The sequence below is a fragment of the Trachypithecus francoisi genome, unplaced genomic scaffold (genome assembly GCF_009764315.1).
Source record: "Trachypithecus francoisi isolate TF-2019V2 unplaced genomic scaffold, Tfra_2.0 Lachesis_group1, whole genome shotgun sequence".
Lineage (NCBI taxonomy): Eukaryota > Metazoa > Chordata > Mammalia > Primates > Cercopithecidae > Trachypithecus > Trachypithecus francoisi.
The window spans coordinates 148,529,839-148,544,275 of record NW_022681454.1 but is presented as its reverse complement, the minus strand read 5'-3'; the positions used below and the strand labels follow the sequence as shown (position 1 = coordinate 148,544,275).

General features: G+C 44.6%; 1 protein-coding gene across 6 annotated transcripts in view; it reads left to right on the top strand.

Annotated features, from left to right (window-relative positions):
- Positions 1-14,437, top strand: part of GATB (glutamyl-tRNA amidotransferase subunit B) — an 85,480-nt gene that overhangs the window by 37,170 nt on the left and 33,873 nt on the right. For 4 of the 6 annotated variants that reach the window (XM_033215485.1, XM_033215489.1, XM_033215490.1 and 1 more), the window contains 5 exons: positions 835-1,033; positions 1,771-1,893; positions 9,750-9,863; positions 12,633-12,717; positions 13,405-13,449. In XM_033215485.1, the coding sequence (XP_033071376.1) occupies positions 835-1,033; positions 1,771-1,893; positions 9,750-9,863; positions 12,633-12,717; positions 13,405-13,449 (566 nt within the window). The remainder of the gene's footprint in view (positions 1-834; positions 1,034-1,770; positions 1,894-9,749; positions 9,864-12,632; positions 12,718-13,404; positions 13,450-14,437) is intronic. The other 2 variants (XM_033215486.1, XM_033215488.1) reach the window with 1 other exon arrangement.

Genomic DNA, 14,437 nt, shown 5'->3' with positions numbered 1-14,437 from the left:
CCTAGGGTTGTTGTGGGATTAACTGAGTGGAACACAGTGAGAGCAGTGCCTGGGACCTAGAAAATGCCACAGATGCCTTTGCTCTTATTCTCTGTTCTTCTCCAATTCTCCTCATTGACCTGCTATCTCTTTAGTGCGTGTTGGTGCCTCTGTGCACTTGAAAGTAATTCTTCCTTTCCACTTAGAAGCAGGTGAAGGATCCTTGCAGGATCCATCAGTGCTTTAGTACCATGTGCCTTCCGTTAACGGAGGGGGAGTGGCACAGCGTTTTCTGGCTGGAGGAGCTAGGGAAGTTGGGTCAGAGAGGGCAGCTGCCATGATTGATTCCTTTAAAAAGCAGAAACAAAACAAGCTTAAACACACACTAGCAACTGCTGTTGGCCGTGTGGAGAGTAGATGGCAAAATGCTTAGCCAGCATTCCGAATAAGGAGGGTTTGCCAGGAGCCTGGTAATGAGATGCAGAGTTTAGGCTAATGAGCTGGATGGAAACAATAAATTCTTTTCTTAGGGGTCCCTGACAATGATGTTATTGTTATTCCCCAATACAGCACTTTAGTGAGGGCGATGGGCTGAATTCGTGTCGTTTATTGTGTTGTTATCGGGAGTGGAGGATTTGGGGAGGGTGAAGGGGTAATGGCAGGGGCAGAAGAGACCAGGTTCAATGATGGCTGCAATGCAGCGACTAATTTTTTTCTCCTTTTCCTTTTTTTTCTTGTTACTGTTTTTGCTTTAAGTAGACCTGTCTTTGTATGACATTGTAAAAGGGATAGTAAACTGAATCCCAGCTTTTATGTGTGGACCAGTGACTGTGTGTACCCTATGTTTGTGTGCAGGCAGGCTACCAAATTACCCAGCAGAGGCTCCCAATTGCTGTGAATGGGAGCTTGACATACGGCGTCTGTGCAGGGAAGAAGCAGAGGCAGGTGATCCCCAAGACGGTGAGGATCAAGCAGATCCAGTTGGAGCAAGACAGTGGCAAAAGCCTCCACGACGACTTGAGGTCGCAGACGCTCATTGATTTGAACAGGGCAGGTAGACTTGGAGTGTTTTCATTACTTCTCCTTCCTACTTCAGTTCTTGGATTGCAGGCCCCTCTTTTCATCGTTAGAGTTTTCTTAAACAAATTGAGAAAGCAGTCACAGGAGCCTAACAGATGGAGACCAAAATATCAGCATTGGAATTGGCGCAGCTGACTAGCGAACATGGCTTGAACTGCAATTATTAGGCTTGCTAGTAACTCACCCTAAAGTTAGACAAACTTATCCACTTAGTCACAGACCCAGCAACTGGATATTTTAAGCAGTCATTAAAAGAAGTGAAACAGTTAAAAATTAAAAAGTGGGGCCTAGGGGCCTACACCTGTAATGCTAGGGACTCAGGAGGCTGAGGTGGGAGGATCCCTTGACACAGAGTTTGAGATCAGGCTGGGCAACATAGCAAGACCCACTCACCAAAAAATTAACAGCCAGGTGTGATGCCACACACCTGTAGTCCCAGCTATTCAGGAAGCTGAGGTGGGAGGATCACTTGAGCCCAGAAGTTCAGGGCTGCAGTGAGCTATGATCACGCCACTGCACTCCAGCCTGGGAGACAGAGCAAGGCTCTGTCTCAAAAAAAAAAAAAGCTGGAAGGGAAGAGAAATGATTGAGAGGCTAGAACCACTCTGAGAGTCCATCAGTAAGGCAGGATCTTCCTGAAACTTAAGCCTAATTTTTCTATTGGTGAAATTGGAGAACTGCAGTGAGGCTGACTCTGGCCCTCTTTGGTAGGCGTGGGCCTTCTGGAGGTGGTCCTGGAGCCCGACTTGTCCTGTGGAGAAGAGGCGGCAGCAGCTGTCAGGGAGCTGCAGCTGATCCTTCAAGCCCTGGGGACCAGCCAGGCGAACATGGCAGGTAGAAGCCACAGAAGCAGCCTTCTTCTTTCCCTCTCCCTTCCTGCCTCCTAGAACCTCTCTGACTTTAGTTTTATTTTCTGTCAGTTATATTGAGATTGTTTGCAGCCATTTTTTTCCCTTTTGCAACCCTGTTTTTTAGAATTTTCCTTGGATTCTTTGATGAGCCCGCAACCAAATATAAATACATGACCAACAACATTGCAGACACACCAAACCCTTAATGAAATAATGGTTTTGAACAGTTCAGTCTTTCTCAGGAAGAAGACACTGTGTTTATCAAGAACAGTTCTTAGTTAGTGAGTTCCGTATAGATAGCACTTTGTCATTAGTTGCCTCTTTTCCTTTGAGTCTGTTTCTTTTCTTTCGTAGATTTTTCATCCATATACAGTGGAAGCCAAATTATGTTGACTGTAAGCCAAGATTATGAAAACTTTACCCTGAGATAAAATCTTAATTAAATTCAGTGGAAATACAGTAGGAAACTAAAACAAATAAAAGAAACACTTGCACCCTTGGAACCAGACTATACATTTGAAGCATTTGCAAATTGCATATAAAGATCATAGGTTTTGGTCACACTCGATTTCCTCATGACTCTAGATGTGCTTTGCCCTGGCTTGGTACTGCTTTGCTCTCCCATAAGTCCCTAAAGGGTAGCCTCTGCCATCGTTTTCTCCTATACTCTGTTCCTAGGGACTTTTTGAAAACTTCTGCCACCCTCAGAGCACGCCCTGATGGAGAGGAGATAAAATATAGGTTCTGAATCTACAATTGCATTTTTCCATAGCACGGTACAGTGGTCACAGCAGGTGCCCAGGAAATGCCGTTGATGATAATGTTCATCTCCGTGCTGTCTGATAATACTATTTACCAAGCTTAGCATGTCACATAATGTATTTGCACATTACAGGGGAACTTCTGGATTTGTAATGCCACATTTGTCATATAGAATGTGTAACAAGCAACAAATTATAACATCAGAGCCCTGGTACATGTTGAATCTGAGGAGAGAACTTGCTTATTTGCTATTTTCTGTAAGCTTAAGACTGGAAAACACAGCCACATGAGTGTGAGTGGCATAAAGGTTAGCTGCCTACAAGTTTCTTTACAGAGACAACGGTCTCTTTTAGAGTAAGAGAATTCTCAATTTTAGATTTATTGCTCATGCCACTTTTTTTTTTTTAATCCACAGAACACAAATGAAATATGGGCACGTTGGATGGTTATCCATTTATGCTCCAAGTGTTGATTGCTTTAAGAAAGTTTTTATTATCCCATTCTTCTTCAAACTAACTGTGATTCCTACCAACCCTATGGGATCATAAATAGGCCACCTGTTAGCTGAGAAACAGTCCCATCTGGGTCCTTGCCAAGAGATAAACCATAGTGGCAAGAACTCATCAGTCAGTGACAGCTGAGAGTGTTCATTAAATCTCATTTGTTGTGACACTTTTTGTTTCTTTTAAATACAAATCCAACGGCTCTTAGCACAGCAGCCGAGAGGCTTTGGTTGTTCTAAAGTTCTGTGGGAGCTGAGGTCTGCCTGGAGTCTGCAGGGAGCCAACTCCTTGGTGCTGTGAGCATTTTATCAGCCCCCTCTCCTTTGCTCATCCTTCCGTCCCTCCCCCAACCCCTTTAGGACCAGTGTGTTGGCCTTGGAGCCTGCAGCTCAGGAGCTGAGGGCCACCCTGAAGAAGTGACACTGAAGACTGGTGGACACCCAGGGTGCTGTGGAATGAAGCCTAATTGCTTCTGGGCTGTGGTTCAGTGAGTTCCTGATAGTTTTGCTGATGAGCATAGAACAAGTCAGCCCAGGTTCCAAGTCATTTCCTTCTCAGTGGACAGCCTTTTGCCCCTGTTGAGGAGATGCCCAAAGTATTAATAGTTTGTTAGGTTGAATGTGTACAGAAGTAGACATGCTAAGTGTTTCAGCGATAATAATATCTACCAGTTGGGACATTTAGTATGTGCTCCTCAGTTCACTAGGCATTTTTAAATTAATTTATCATCTCATTTAAATTTTAATGACATTGCTGAGAAGTAGGTGCTAGTGTTTGCCTGTTGCAGGTGAGGAAACTGAGGTTTAGAGAGGTGGGGGTTATTTGCCTAAGGCTCATAAGAAGTAACAGAGCTGGGACTTGAGCCCACGTGTGTCTGGGTCCAAGAGCCCTTTCTCTAAGCACAGCATCATACCACTTCCCTAGTGGCAGCCATGGCAGTGTCGTGACAACATCACAGATGCTAACTTAAGAGAGGCAGGATAGCAAGGCAGGGTGCCAAGGGCTGCCAGGTCCCGGATCTGGCTTGGAATCCTGTCCTACAACTTCTAGCTATAGGTGCCCAGGCTTTGATTTCTCTGAGCCTCACTTTCCACGCTTAAAAAACATGCCCCCAAATAATTTTGTATAGAAAGGGAAAAGAAGAAACCAGAGAGGAAAAGAAGTCATCAAGGTCATCTGATAGAGTTGCGGCAGCTGGCTGAGAGGAATTACTTTGTGGGAGAAAACATAGAATTCCAGTTTGGACAGGTTAATTTAAGTTTGAAAGGCCTCGGGAATAGCTCAGTGGCTTTGTCACCAAAACCAACAGTCTCCAACCGTTTTAGCTCCAGGGACTGGTTTCGTGGAAGACAATTTTTCCGTGGACTTGGGGGGGCCAAAGGTAGGGTGGTTTCAGGATGATTCAAGTGCATTGCATTGATTGTGCACTTTATTTCTATTATTACATTGTAATATATAATGAAATAATCATACAACTCACCGTAATGTAGAATCACTGAGAGCGCTGAGCTGGTTTACCTGCAACTAGATGGTCCCTTATCTGGGGGTGATAGGAGACAGTGACAGATTATTAGACGTTAGATTCTCATAAGGAACAAAAGCCTAGATCCCTCTCCTGCACAATTCACAATGGGGGTCGTGCTCCTATGAGAATGTAATGCCGTGGCTGATCTGACAGGAGGCGGAGCTCAGATGGTAATGCGAGGGATACGGAGCAGCTGTCAATACAGATGAAGCTTGGCTCTCTTGCTCATCACTCACCTCCTGACCTCCTGCTGTGCCTCCTGGTTCCTAACAGGCCACAGACCAGGACCTGTGCATGGCCCCTGGGTTGGGGACTTCTGACTAAAGGTGTATTACAATGAATGTACTAATGTCAAGAAATGTACTAATGAATGTACTAATGTCTAGAAAGCTTAGGACAGGGCCTCGAAAATAGCCTGTGCTGGGTACATGTTCAGTGCTCTTAGTAACAGTAACAAGTAGTAATACTTTTATGGAATTACCACTCATCTAGATGAATGAGCTTTGTAAAATATGTTCAATAAAATTTGGTCACTTTTTTTTTTGGTCAAACCTTGTTATTTTCAGCGATCAGAACGAGATAGCTTAACAGACCTTCCCCACCACATCTTTGGGCCCCTGCTGTTTGCAGAAACAGTTTTCTATCTTGATGTTATATTTCTGTTGTGTGAATGTGTTTTAGAGAAAAATATGAAACTGCACTTTATTACTGTGCTCAGTGGTACAGTTTTTTAGTTTTGCTGTTATAAATCTCGACTTCTAGAAGGTAGAAATTGAGCCTGATGCCATTCTCATGATGTGTGAATGAAGGCCCTCCCTCGGTGGTGCAGAACGCGTTGAAGGAAACCTAACTAGTAAAGCTTTTGTGCACTTGAGGCAATTTAACTTAATTTGTTTAAAAGGTATTTTGTCTTCACTAGATAGCACGTCTTTTGTTAATGTTTGATACTGCATTTGAATCCAGGCTAGCGAACTCTCTTTCAACACTGCAGGATACTAAATGATTCCTCTCAGGTATTTATGGAGTGTAGTCTTCTCTGGGAGAGACTGAAACTCATGCTTTTATTCCTCTTCCAAATTAGAATTCTAAATTGTGAACGATGCTTTCATTTTTAAAAGCAGGCAAGGTCCAATTCATGGTTCCCTGAGTTCAAAAAAAGTTGTCTCCCAAGTATTGCAGTTTGGTTCGATGGAGCTCAGCACACTTTGGAAGTTTTCCTTTGAGCTTAATGGGCCTTTCAGAGGATTCCAACTGCAGATTAGTCCTATTCAGACAGAACTGTGAAACTTACTGGGAACCTACTGTGAGACCGAAACCAGTCTGCTTACTCACTGCTCAGGAAAATGCCAGCGTTCTGGCATGCATCGCTCAAGATTTCATTTATTCAATAGTCACCAAGTGCCAGACCCAACTCTAGGTTCCGCAGAAGGCATTGTTCCTGCCACATGGATCTTATGTTCAGGAGGGTGACAAATACATTAACAAATAAAACAAAATAATTACAGCAACAAATGCTTCAAGGAAATAAATGGGGTGCCACACTACAGAGTCACATTGGAAGGTGACAGTGTTGTTTTTAAAGGCCCCTCAGAGGAGGTGACATTTATTTAAAACCTGAAGAATGATTCAAGGCTCAGGCAGCATAGAGCCAGGAGACGAGCATTCCAGAAAGCAGCTGAGGCCAGGGCCCTGGTGAGAGTCTAGGGATGGGGCCCCGAGGTAAGCAAGGTAGCACAAGGCCACTGTGCCAGAAGCAGAAGGAGCAGTTGCATCAGGTGACACTGTAAAGGCGGGCAAGGGGTAGATCAGAGATAATGGCAGGAAGTTTAGCTCTCAACCCAGGTGCAGTGGTAATCACTGAAAGGCTTTTAAGCAAGGGAAAAACATAGTCTGATGAATGTTTTAGAAAACCACTCTGGCTGCTCTGTGGGAAGTAGATTTCAGATGGGTAAGAGTAGAAGCCAGGAGACCAGTTAAGAAGCTTTTGCAATAGTTCAGATGGAAGACGCTGCTGTTTTGAACAGCACTGGTGGCAGTGAAGATGAAGATGGAGAGACAGGAGAGACGTACAAGATGGTTTTTAGAAATAGGCTGTGTGGAAGGTAAGAGACGGGGAGGAAGCACAAATGACTTTAGGGAAGTTGGAGAAACTAGGTGGTGGTGCTGTTTACTGAAATTGGAAGATGAGATCGAGAATCTCTTTGTGCAGGGGCAAATCAGGATTTCCTTTTGGAAACTGAGCTGCCTATGAGACCTCCAAGTGGAGGTGTCAAATAGATACCGGAGCTGTAAGTGTGGAGCTCAGAGAGGTCTGGGCTGGAGAGACAAATGTAGGCATCCTCAGCACGAGGTGGTATTTAAAACTGTATCCGCCCACCCAGAGAGTCTAGATAAGGAAGGGGGTCCTGGGTTTGGATGGGAAGGAAGGCATCAGCAAATGAAATGGAAACAAAGCATCCAGAGGAGGAAAACTGGGAGCAAAAGGCGGCAGAAGCTGAGCTAGGAAGATACTTCACGAAGGAAGGATCGGTTGGTGTGTCACATGCTGCTGAGGTGTCCAGTACGTGAAGACAAGCGTGTCCTGTGTCCACTGGATATGGCAGCCAGGAGACTATTGGTGACTCTGACAAGGGCATTTTTAGAGAGATGGGGAGAGAAGCCAGGCTGACATGGGTTTAGGAATAAATGGGAAGTGAAATAGTGGAGACAGTATCTGCAACAAACAAAACTTGTTTAAGAGGCTTTGCTGAAAAGGAAACCAGAGAAACATAGCTAAGTGACTGATAGAGTGAGAACTGGATCCAAGGGAATAGGTTTTGGGGTTCTTGTTTGTTCATTTAATGAGAAATACTATTGCATATGTATATGTCAGATGGAATGCTGAGAAAGAGTAATGACTGGTATGGGAGAGAAGGGATAACTGAGAGTGACACCCTTGAGAAGGCAAGTGGGGGTTAAAATCTGACCCAGGCCTCAGGGGCCTTCCACTCTGGTCTTAAAGATGGAGGCCAGTGCACAGTAGACTATGGTCACATACTGAATTATGTAGTATAGATTGTGAGTATTCTGATAGTTTAGGGGACCCACCAGTGCAAGCCAGCTTGCTGAGGAGGGCTTCTAGGAGGAGGCGGTAACACTCAAGTGAAGCCTTGAGGGATGAGGAGAGGGACAGTAGCTCTGATAAAGAGAGCGTGCTGGTGGAGCGGACAGGGATGTGTATGCAGAGGGCTGCCCTGATTGGGGGAGATCTTTCTCCCGGAATGAGCAGTGGGAACATACGGGTTGTGTCGACTGAAATCAGATGAGAGCTGTGGAACACCAAGCAGAGGAGCCCAGATGATCCGGTAGGAGCTGTCTGTGCTGTTGAGTAAACAGCAGGAATGATGAACCCAGACTGTAGCAGTATGAAAGTCACAGCCACATTGCCAGTCCCTGGACAAGGAGGGAACTGTGTTAAGAGTCAGGATGTGATCTTATAACCTAAGCCTGAAGCTCGGAGACCTCAGGTGAGGGACCTTGGGCAAGGGTGGTAGCGACAGAAATGGAAAGGCCGTGACAGACATGAGGGATATTTGGCAGCTTCCAAACTGATAGGGGCTAGTTGCCAGGTTGGATATAAGGGGCAAATAAAACAGAGAAGTAGAAGATGACCTCAGAGTTCCTAGACCGAGAGTCTCAGGATGTCAGGAATAGTTGGGACTGCCTGAGATGCAGAGACACACAACTTGTCAAAAAAGGGATTAAAAATAAGGGGCTACAGAATTCTTGTAAAAATGTTGAGAAGTCAATGCTGGAGAGAGAGTAATGTCTGAGCTAAGAGGCATCTTTTCCCTGTCAGCATGGGTGGCAATTGGGCGAACCTTTCCCTTTCTCTGAAAATGAGTGGTGAGGTGTCAGCCACCGGCTGCCGGTGACCTCCAGCTTGGTATAGGCTGCACCGCCCAGCACTGGGAGAATGACAGAGAACCAGTTCCTTTTCACGACATGGAATTCATTTTGACTACTTTATTATTTTAATATGCTTTTGCTTTGGAATCTTGGGAAATGAATTTATTCAGCCCATCAAGACACTCAGGTTTGGCAGATTACTTTTTAATTTAAAAACTTAACTAGGAAAATAAAATCCAGCATTTTGTCTTCTCACTCTGTTCTCTTTTAAATGTTGTAAATGAAACGGGGAATAGAGAATCTGAGCTTTACTTTCTAGGGTGCCAAATGTGATTCTTTCTTACCTACATCTATTTGTCTTGGAATTTTTTTTCCTCTCTCTCTCTCTTCCTCAAGAGCCTTTTAGTCCTCTCCACACATTGCCTGTTTCTTTAGGGCTTGTTGCTCCTACTCTGAGAGGCCTCCAGGGTCAAAGAAGGTCCTCCCAGCATGGGGTCAGCACCTCTCTGAGTCCCACCACAAACTCCCGACTTCGTAACAGTGCTGCCTTTCTGCTGTGGCAAATCGTCAGGAAGGATTTAGAGTCATGTTTGTGGAAGGAGGAGATTATTACAGTACCTGGAGGAAGGAGGAAGGGGAAAAGCCCAGGTTTCAGTTCTTGCCTTTGAGCTGCAAATTCTCAAGGACTCTCCTCTAAATCTCCTGGAATCACTGTTAGAAATCCACATTCCATTGGAGAGCAGTGTAGGGTTATCAGCTATAGGAGGCCTTTCCTCCAACTCAGCTCTGACAGTTTGAAAAAAACTTCAGTATAAAACTGCAGAGTCCATCTCCGTTTTAATAGTTTTGTTTTTCTTATTTAGCACAAAAAAATTAGATCTCTCCAGCTGGCGTGTCTAAAACTTCTCTTTGGTATGTGCATACACACACATCTGTATGTGCTCACATGTACAGGCGCACACCGAAGGTGCCTCAGGACTGTAACCCCTCTCGAGGGAACAGAAGTACCAGCCATGTACTTCACAGCCTAACTCTGAAGTTAGGCTGCTGTAACTCAACAGCAGGTAGAGTTAGATGCTGCTACCTTTGACACTCCCTGCCTTTAAAAGACCATGTCACCTCCAAGAATTTCTAAGGAGTTGTTTTTTTCTCTCCTTCCAGAGGGCCAGTTGAGAGTGGATGCCAATATATCCGTGCATCACCCTGGGGAGCCTTTGGGCGTTCGAACGGAAGTGAAGAATCTCAACAGCATCAGGTTCCTGGCCAAAGCCATAGGTGAATGCCAGCTGCCGCTCCTAGCGTCCTTCTTCCTATTGTTTCTCTCTTGCTGGGTAACAAACAACCCAGAAACGTAGTGGCTTATGCAAGAACTACTTTCGTTTTCACTGGTCCGTTCTGCCGGTCCTGCGTCAGCTCACTCATGTGGCCGTGGGAAACCAGCAGGCCAGCTGAAGCAGAGGGTCCGTGGTAGTCTGTCTCACACCCTAGGGCCTTGGTGCCGATGTCTGCTGGGCTTCTCCATCCATGTAATCTTTCTTCATGCACTTGCCTGACCTTGGCTTTCTTATGAGGCAGTGGGAGCATTTCAGGGGGATGAAGGCAGAAGTGAGTCCTAAGCTGTAGAACTCACACAGTGTCACTTCCAGTGTATTCTATTCAAAGTAGATTGAAGCCAGGCACAGTGGCTCATGCCTATAATCCCAGCACTTTGGGAAGCCAAGGTGGGTGGATTGCTTGAGGCCAGGAGTTCAAGACCACCTGGGCAACATAGCAAAACCCCATCTCTACAAAAAGTTAAAAATTTAGCCAGGCATGGTGGTATGTGCCTGTAGTCCCAGCTACTCAGGAGGCTGAGGAGGGAGGATCACTTGAGTCCAGGAGTTTGAGGTCATAGTGAGCTGTGATCGCGCCACAGCACCCTAGCCTGGGCGACAGAGCAAGACTCTGTCTCTAAGAAAAAAAAAAGAAAATTACATTGAATTCAAAGCAGACTTGAGGGAAAATTAGACTCTACCTGTTTATCAGAGGATCCACAAAAGATCATGGCTATGTTTTACCATTTTCTACCTTCTTTCTGATAAGCTTGAGATTTATAAGGGCATGGTTGTTCATTTTAGATTGACCATGGCTTGACCTAAATGGTCATTATGTTTTCCTGCTTTTTATATTCTTTTTAACTGCTAGGTTATGTGCCCATGCAGTCAAAGAGTAGTCTTTCTGGAGCACACACTGTGGGTATTTCATTGATGATAAATGCATAATAATTAAAATAGTTTAGCAAGATAAATATCTGGGCAGTCCCATAGATATAGGTAACTGTGAATTCAAGGGGAGGACCTCAGAGTACTAAAAAGATTTTTTAAAACCGAAGCTATCTAGAGAGGAAGAAGGAGGGATGGAGTTTGAAGTGTACCGCTTCAAGAGTGCACAGAGACCAAGACAACTGAGTTTGTTGCCAAAGTTTTGCTGTAGCCAAAATGTTTAATAGAGCCCTGGTCTTGTCAAGAAAATATTAGAAACAGTACAGAAAAGACGATTCTAGTCTTGTGTTAAACCTATTGTCCTGAACCTGAAGTGAATCAACCAGCCTCAATGAAGACAGTCTTCAGGAAAAAGGCATTAAAGTGGTCAAAGGGGTAGCTTATGGGAGCAGAGAGGGAAGGGATAGGCTCCCATATGAAGGCAGACTAAAGATGGTGAACTGTTCTCTGTTCTGCCTCCAGAAAGGGACATAACCCATGTTCCCAAAGCCGGGAAAGGTTTGAGTCAGGGAAAACCCTTATAAGCCAAGTTGGTGGGAAGCCTGGAACAAATGGAGGACATGCAGGTAGTAGTAGGCTGGGCGGTAGTGGGCTGGGACCTGTTATTTTAAGAGTCGGTGATAGTAACCTAAAAAAAGCAGCCGGATTTTAGGTAGAGTCATCCACAAGTTATGAAGGAGACCCCGGCATCTTTTTGGCTGTCCCTAGCCTCCTCCTGTCCTATGAAGAACTCTTTGGAGGACCAGTCTGAGGGAGAATTCTCCCTGTGGTCTGACTCAGAGTGGAAGAGCCAAAGCTTTACTACTATGGGTTCAATTCTCCAAATCTGTGATTCTTTCCACCACCTTTCTCTCCCAGTGTCAGGCCATTTAGCCATCATCTTGTGTCAACCAAAGAGATCACTGGAGTTGGGGAGAGATGGGCAGCAAAAACTGACATGTGTTGGTGTTGCTGCCTCTTAGCAGCTCGGATAAGGGGTTTAGGTTTGGGCAAGGGAAGGTAGTACATGGTGGGAGGGAGAGTTAAGGTGAAGGCTCAAGATATTTTCATAAAGAAGCTTAGCAGGCTGGGCTCAGTGGCTCATGCCTGGCCTGTAATCCCAGCACTTCAGGAGGCCAAGGCAGGAGGATTGCTTGAGGCCAAGAGATTGAGACTAACCTGGAAAACATAGTGAGACCCCCATCTCTAAAAAAAATTTAAAAAATAAAAAAAAAAAAAAAGCAGCAGCTTAGCAATTGTGATTGTGTTTTGATTCCCACAGCCTCCCTCATTTGATGGTGAGGCATGGATCCATGGATCTTAATCATTCAGGGCCATGGGTCCTTCTGAAAAGATAATGCAAATGCTGGACCCTCTGTCCAAAACCCGCACATATGCACACAACCCACACTTTGTGTATAATTTTGGGGGTACCAGAGCCTTTGAAGCCCATCCCAGGCTCCCAGGGTAAGAACCCTTGGTAGGCAGCAATCTCAGACCTAGATATTGGGCCCAGCCCCACTTCTGCCAAGTCACATCATCTGCATGGGGTTGCGTGATGATCTCTCTGAACCTGAATTGTCTCAACACAGAGGGAGCCTGCCTTCCTAAGGCCCTTTCCAGCACCAATATTCTACGATGGCAGTAAGAAGGAAATACAGCGTGTAAGGGAAGGATAATTATAAACAATCTTCCTGATTTTTTTTTTTTTACTTAAAGATTGAGAAAGGTTGTTTCTAATTATTGCTTGACTAGATGAAAGGTATAATCAAAATATGATGCTAAATTAGTATGTTTTTCCTAGACTATGAAATTCAGAGGCAAATCGATGAACTTGAGAATGGAGGTGAAATTCTGAATGAAACACGCTCATTTCATCACCAGCTGGGGTGAGTTCGCATTGCTGAGCGTCCTGACCACAGCCAGGCGGGGTGCGAGAGGGCTGGGCTCAGCCACTGGCCAGCCATGTGACCGTGAAGGAGGCACTTAGCTTCTCCACTCTTAGGTTTCCTCAAGTACAATTAGAAAAGTAGTGTACCCTATAGGGATATAATACACCCTAGGGCTGCTGGGGGACTTGAAGTGACCCAGACTGTACCCAAGAGCTTAGTTTTAGGCCCTTTTCTTCTCTGCTTCCAGCTTACCTGCCTTGTGGCAAGAATTTTTACTTCCTTAATCTATTAGACCTCTCCCAGCTGAAGCTAGAGGCGGAACAGAGTGAAGACCTGGTTGTAGAGATGCCTTATTTTTGTTTAGATAACTTGGGCCTTAATTTTCTAATTCAAAATTTTGAGCATTGTATACTTTAAGCAGAATACTGAAAAAAGCTCACAAGCTGAGTTTGAGCTGGCTGAAAGCTGGATACATTGAAGTCATTCTTTAAAAAAAAAAAAATTATTCTGTACATTTTGCTTTCTTTATGATTTTTTTTTAATGTATTCACTTAAGGTTTTCCCATGGAAGGCCACAGAGTTTGATTTTGCCTGTGTCCCTTATTGGTAGGGGAGCCCTTCCCCGCATACAGGCTGGCCAGTGCTGCTCGCAATGTTTAATGTTTTCTTATTTAACTGTTGCAGGTGCACCATGTCAATGAGAGACAAAGAAGGAAAACAGGACTACAGGTGGTTACTCCTTATGGCAAAATACTGCTATATATCGGGGGCTGGGGCATATTTCAAGTTCATTTAAAGCTCAACATAATGATCCTGAACAATTTTGAGGAACCACTTTTTGTCGTTGTTACATGATGGGACATCTAGACTTCCTCTTCAATATGCATACTGAGAGAAGTACTAGTTTCTTGATTTGGTAGCCTCAGAGTGCCTTGTTTGACCGATTCAGCTTTTGAAAGAACTTGTTCATCCACTTTTGTGTCGAAGTTGTCATAGTTGAGCTAAGAGGATGGCAGTTGAGGTTGGGGTCTAGGCTCTTCTTTTTCTTGTGTTCAATAACCGATTCAGTACTATGCTGAATGAAGCTCCTTGAGAAGAAATGAGAAAGAGATGTTGATAGCATATGTTGATGGTGGTTCCCTTGAACCTCACATGATGCTATTTCATGATAAATTAAGTTGAACTACTTAATATGAGACCCACAAATAAAGCCGATACTAAGAACAGGCATAAGATAAATTGCAATTTTTATTTTTTTTCTCATTGAGTTTAGCAGGTTGAAGTTTTAAGCAACAAAGTTGTGAGATCAGCCACCTTTCCTTTGTGAAGGGCAGAAAGATGCAAGTGTAGCTGTTGTTATCAGTGAGAATCAAAATTAGCATGCTTATGTGGGAAAGAAGAAACTCATAAACCCTTCGCGTGAACCTCACCCCAAGAACTCCCATTGTGTGTCTGCTAGAGTCAACATTATTTTAATTAACCGTGAACTTCCTGGATGAGTCTGTTCTCCCAGGAGCCCACTTTATTCCTGAGTGTCGCTCCCTGCGCTGTTGGTGTGCCTTCCCCTAAGTGTGGAGTCTGGCTTTCCATCCGCCCGTGGCTTCAGTGTGATGCCTCAGATGATAATGAGCTGCAGGAACTTTCCGTGGGTTTCCTCTTGCCTTCAGAAGCCAGATTAACTCACAGAAGAGATCTGGCAGTGAGGCGATGGGTAGCG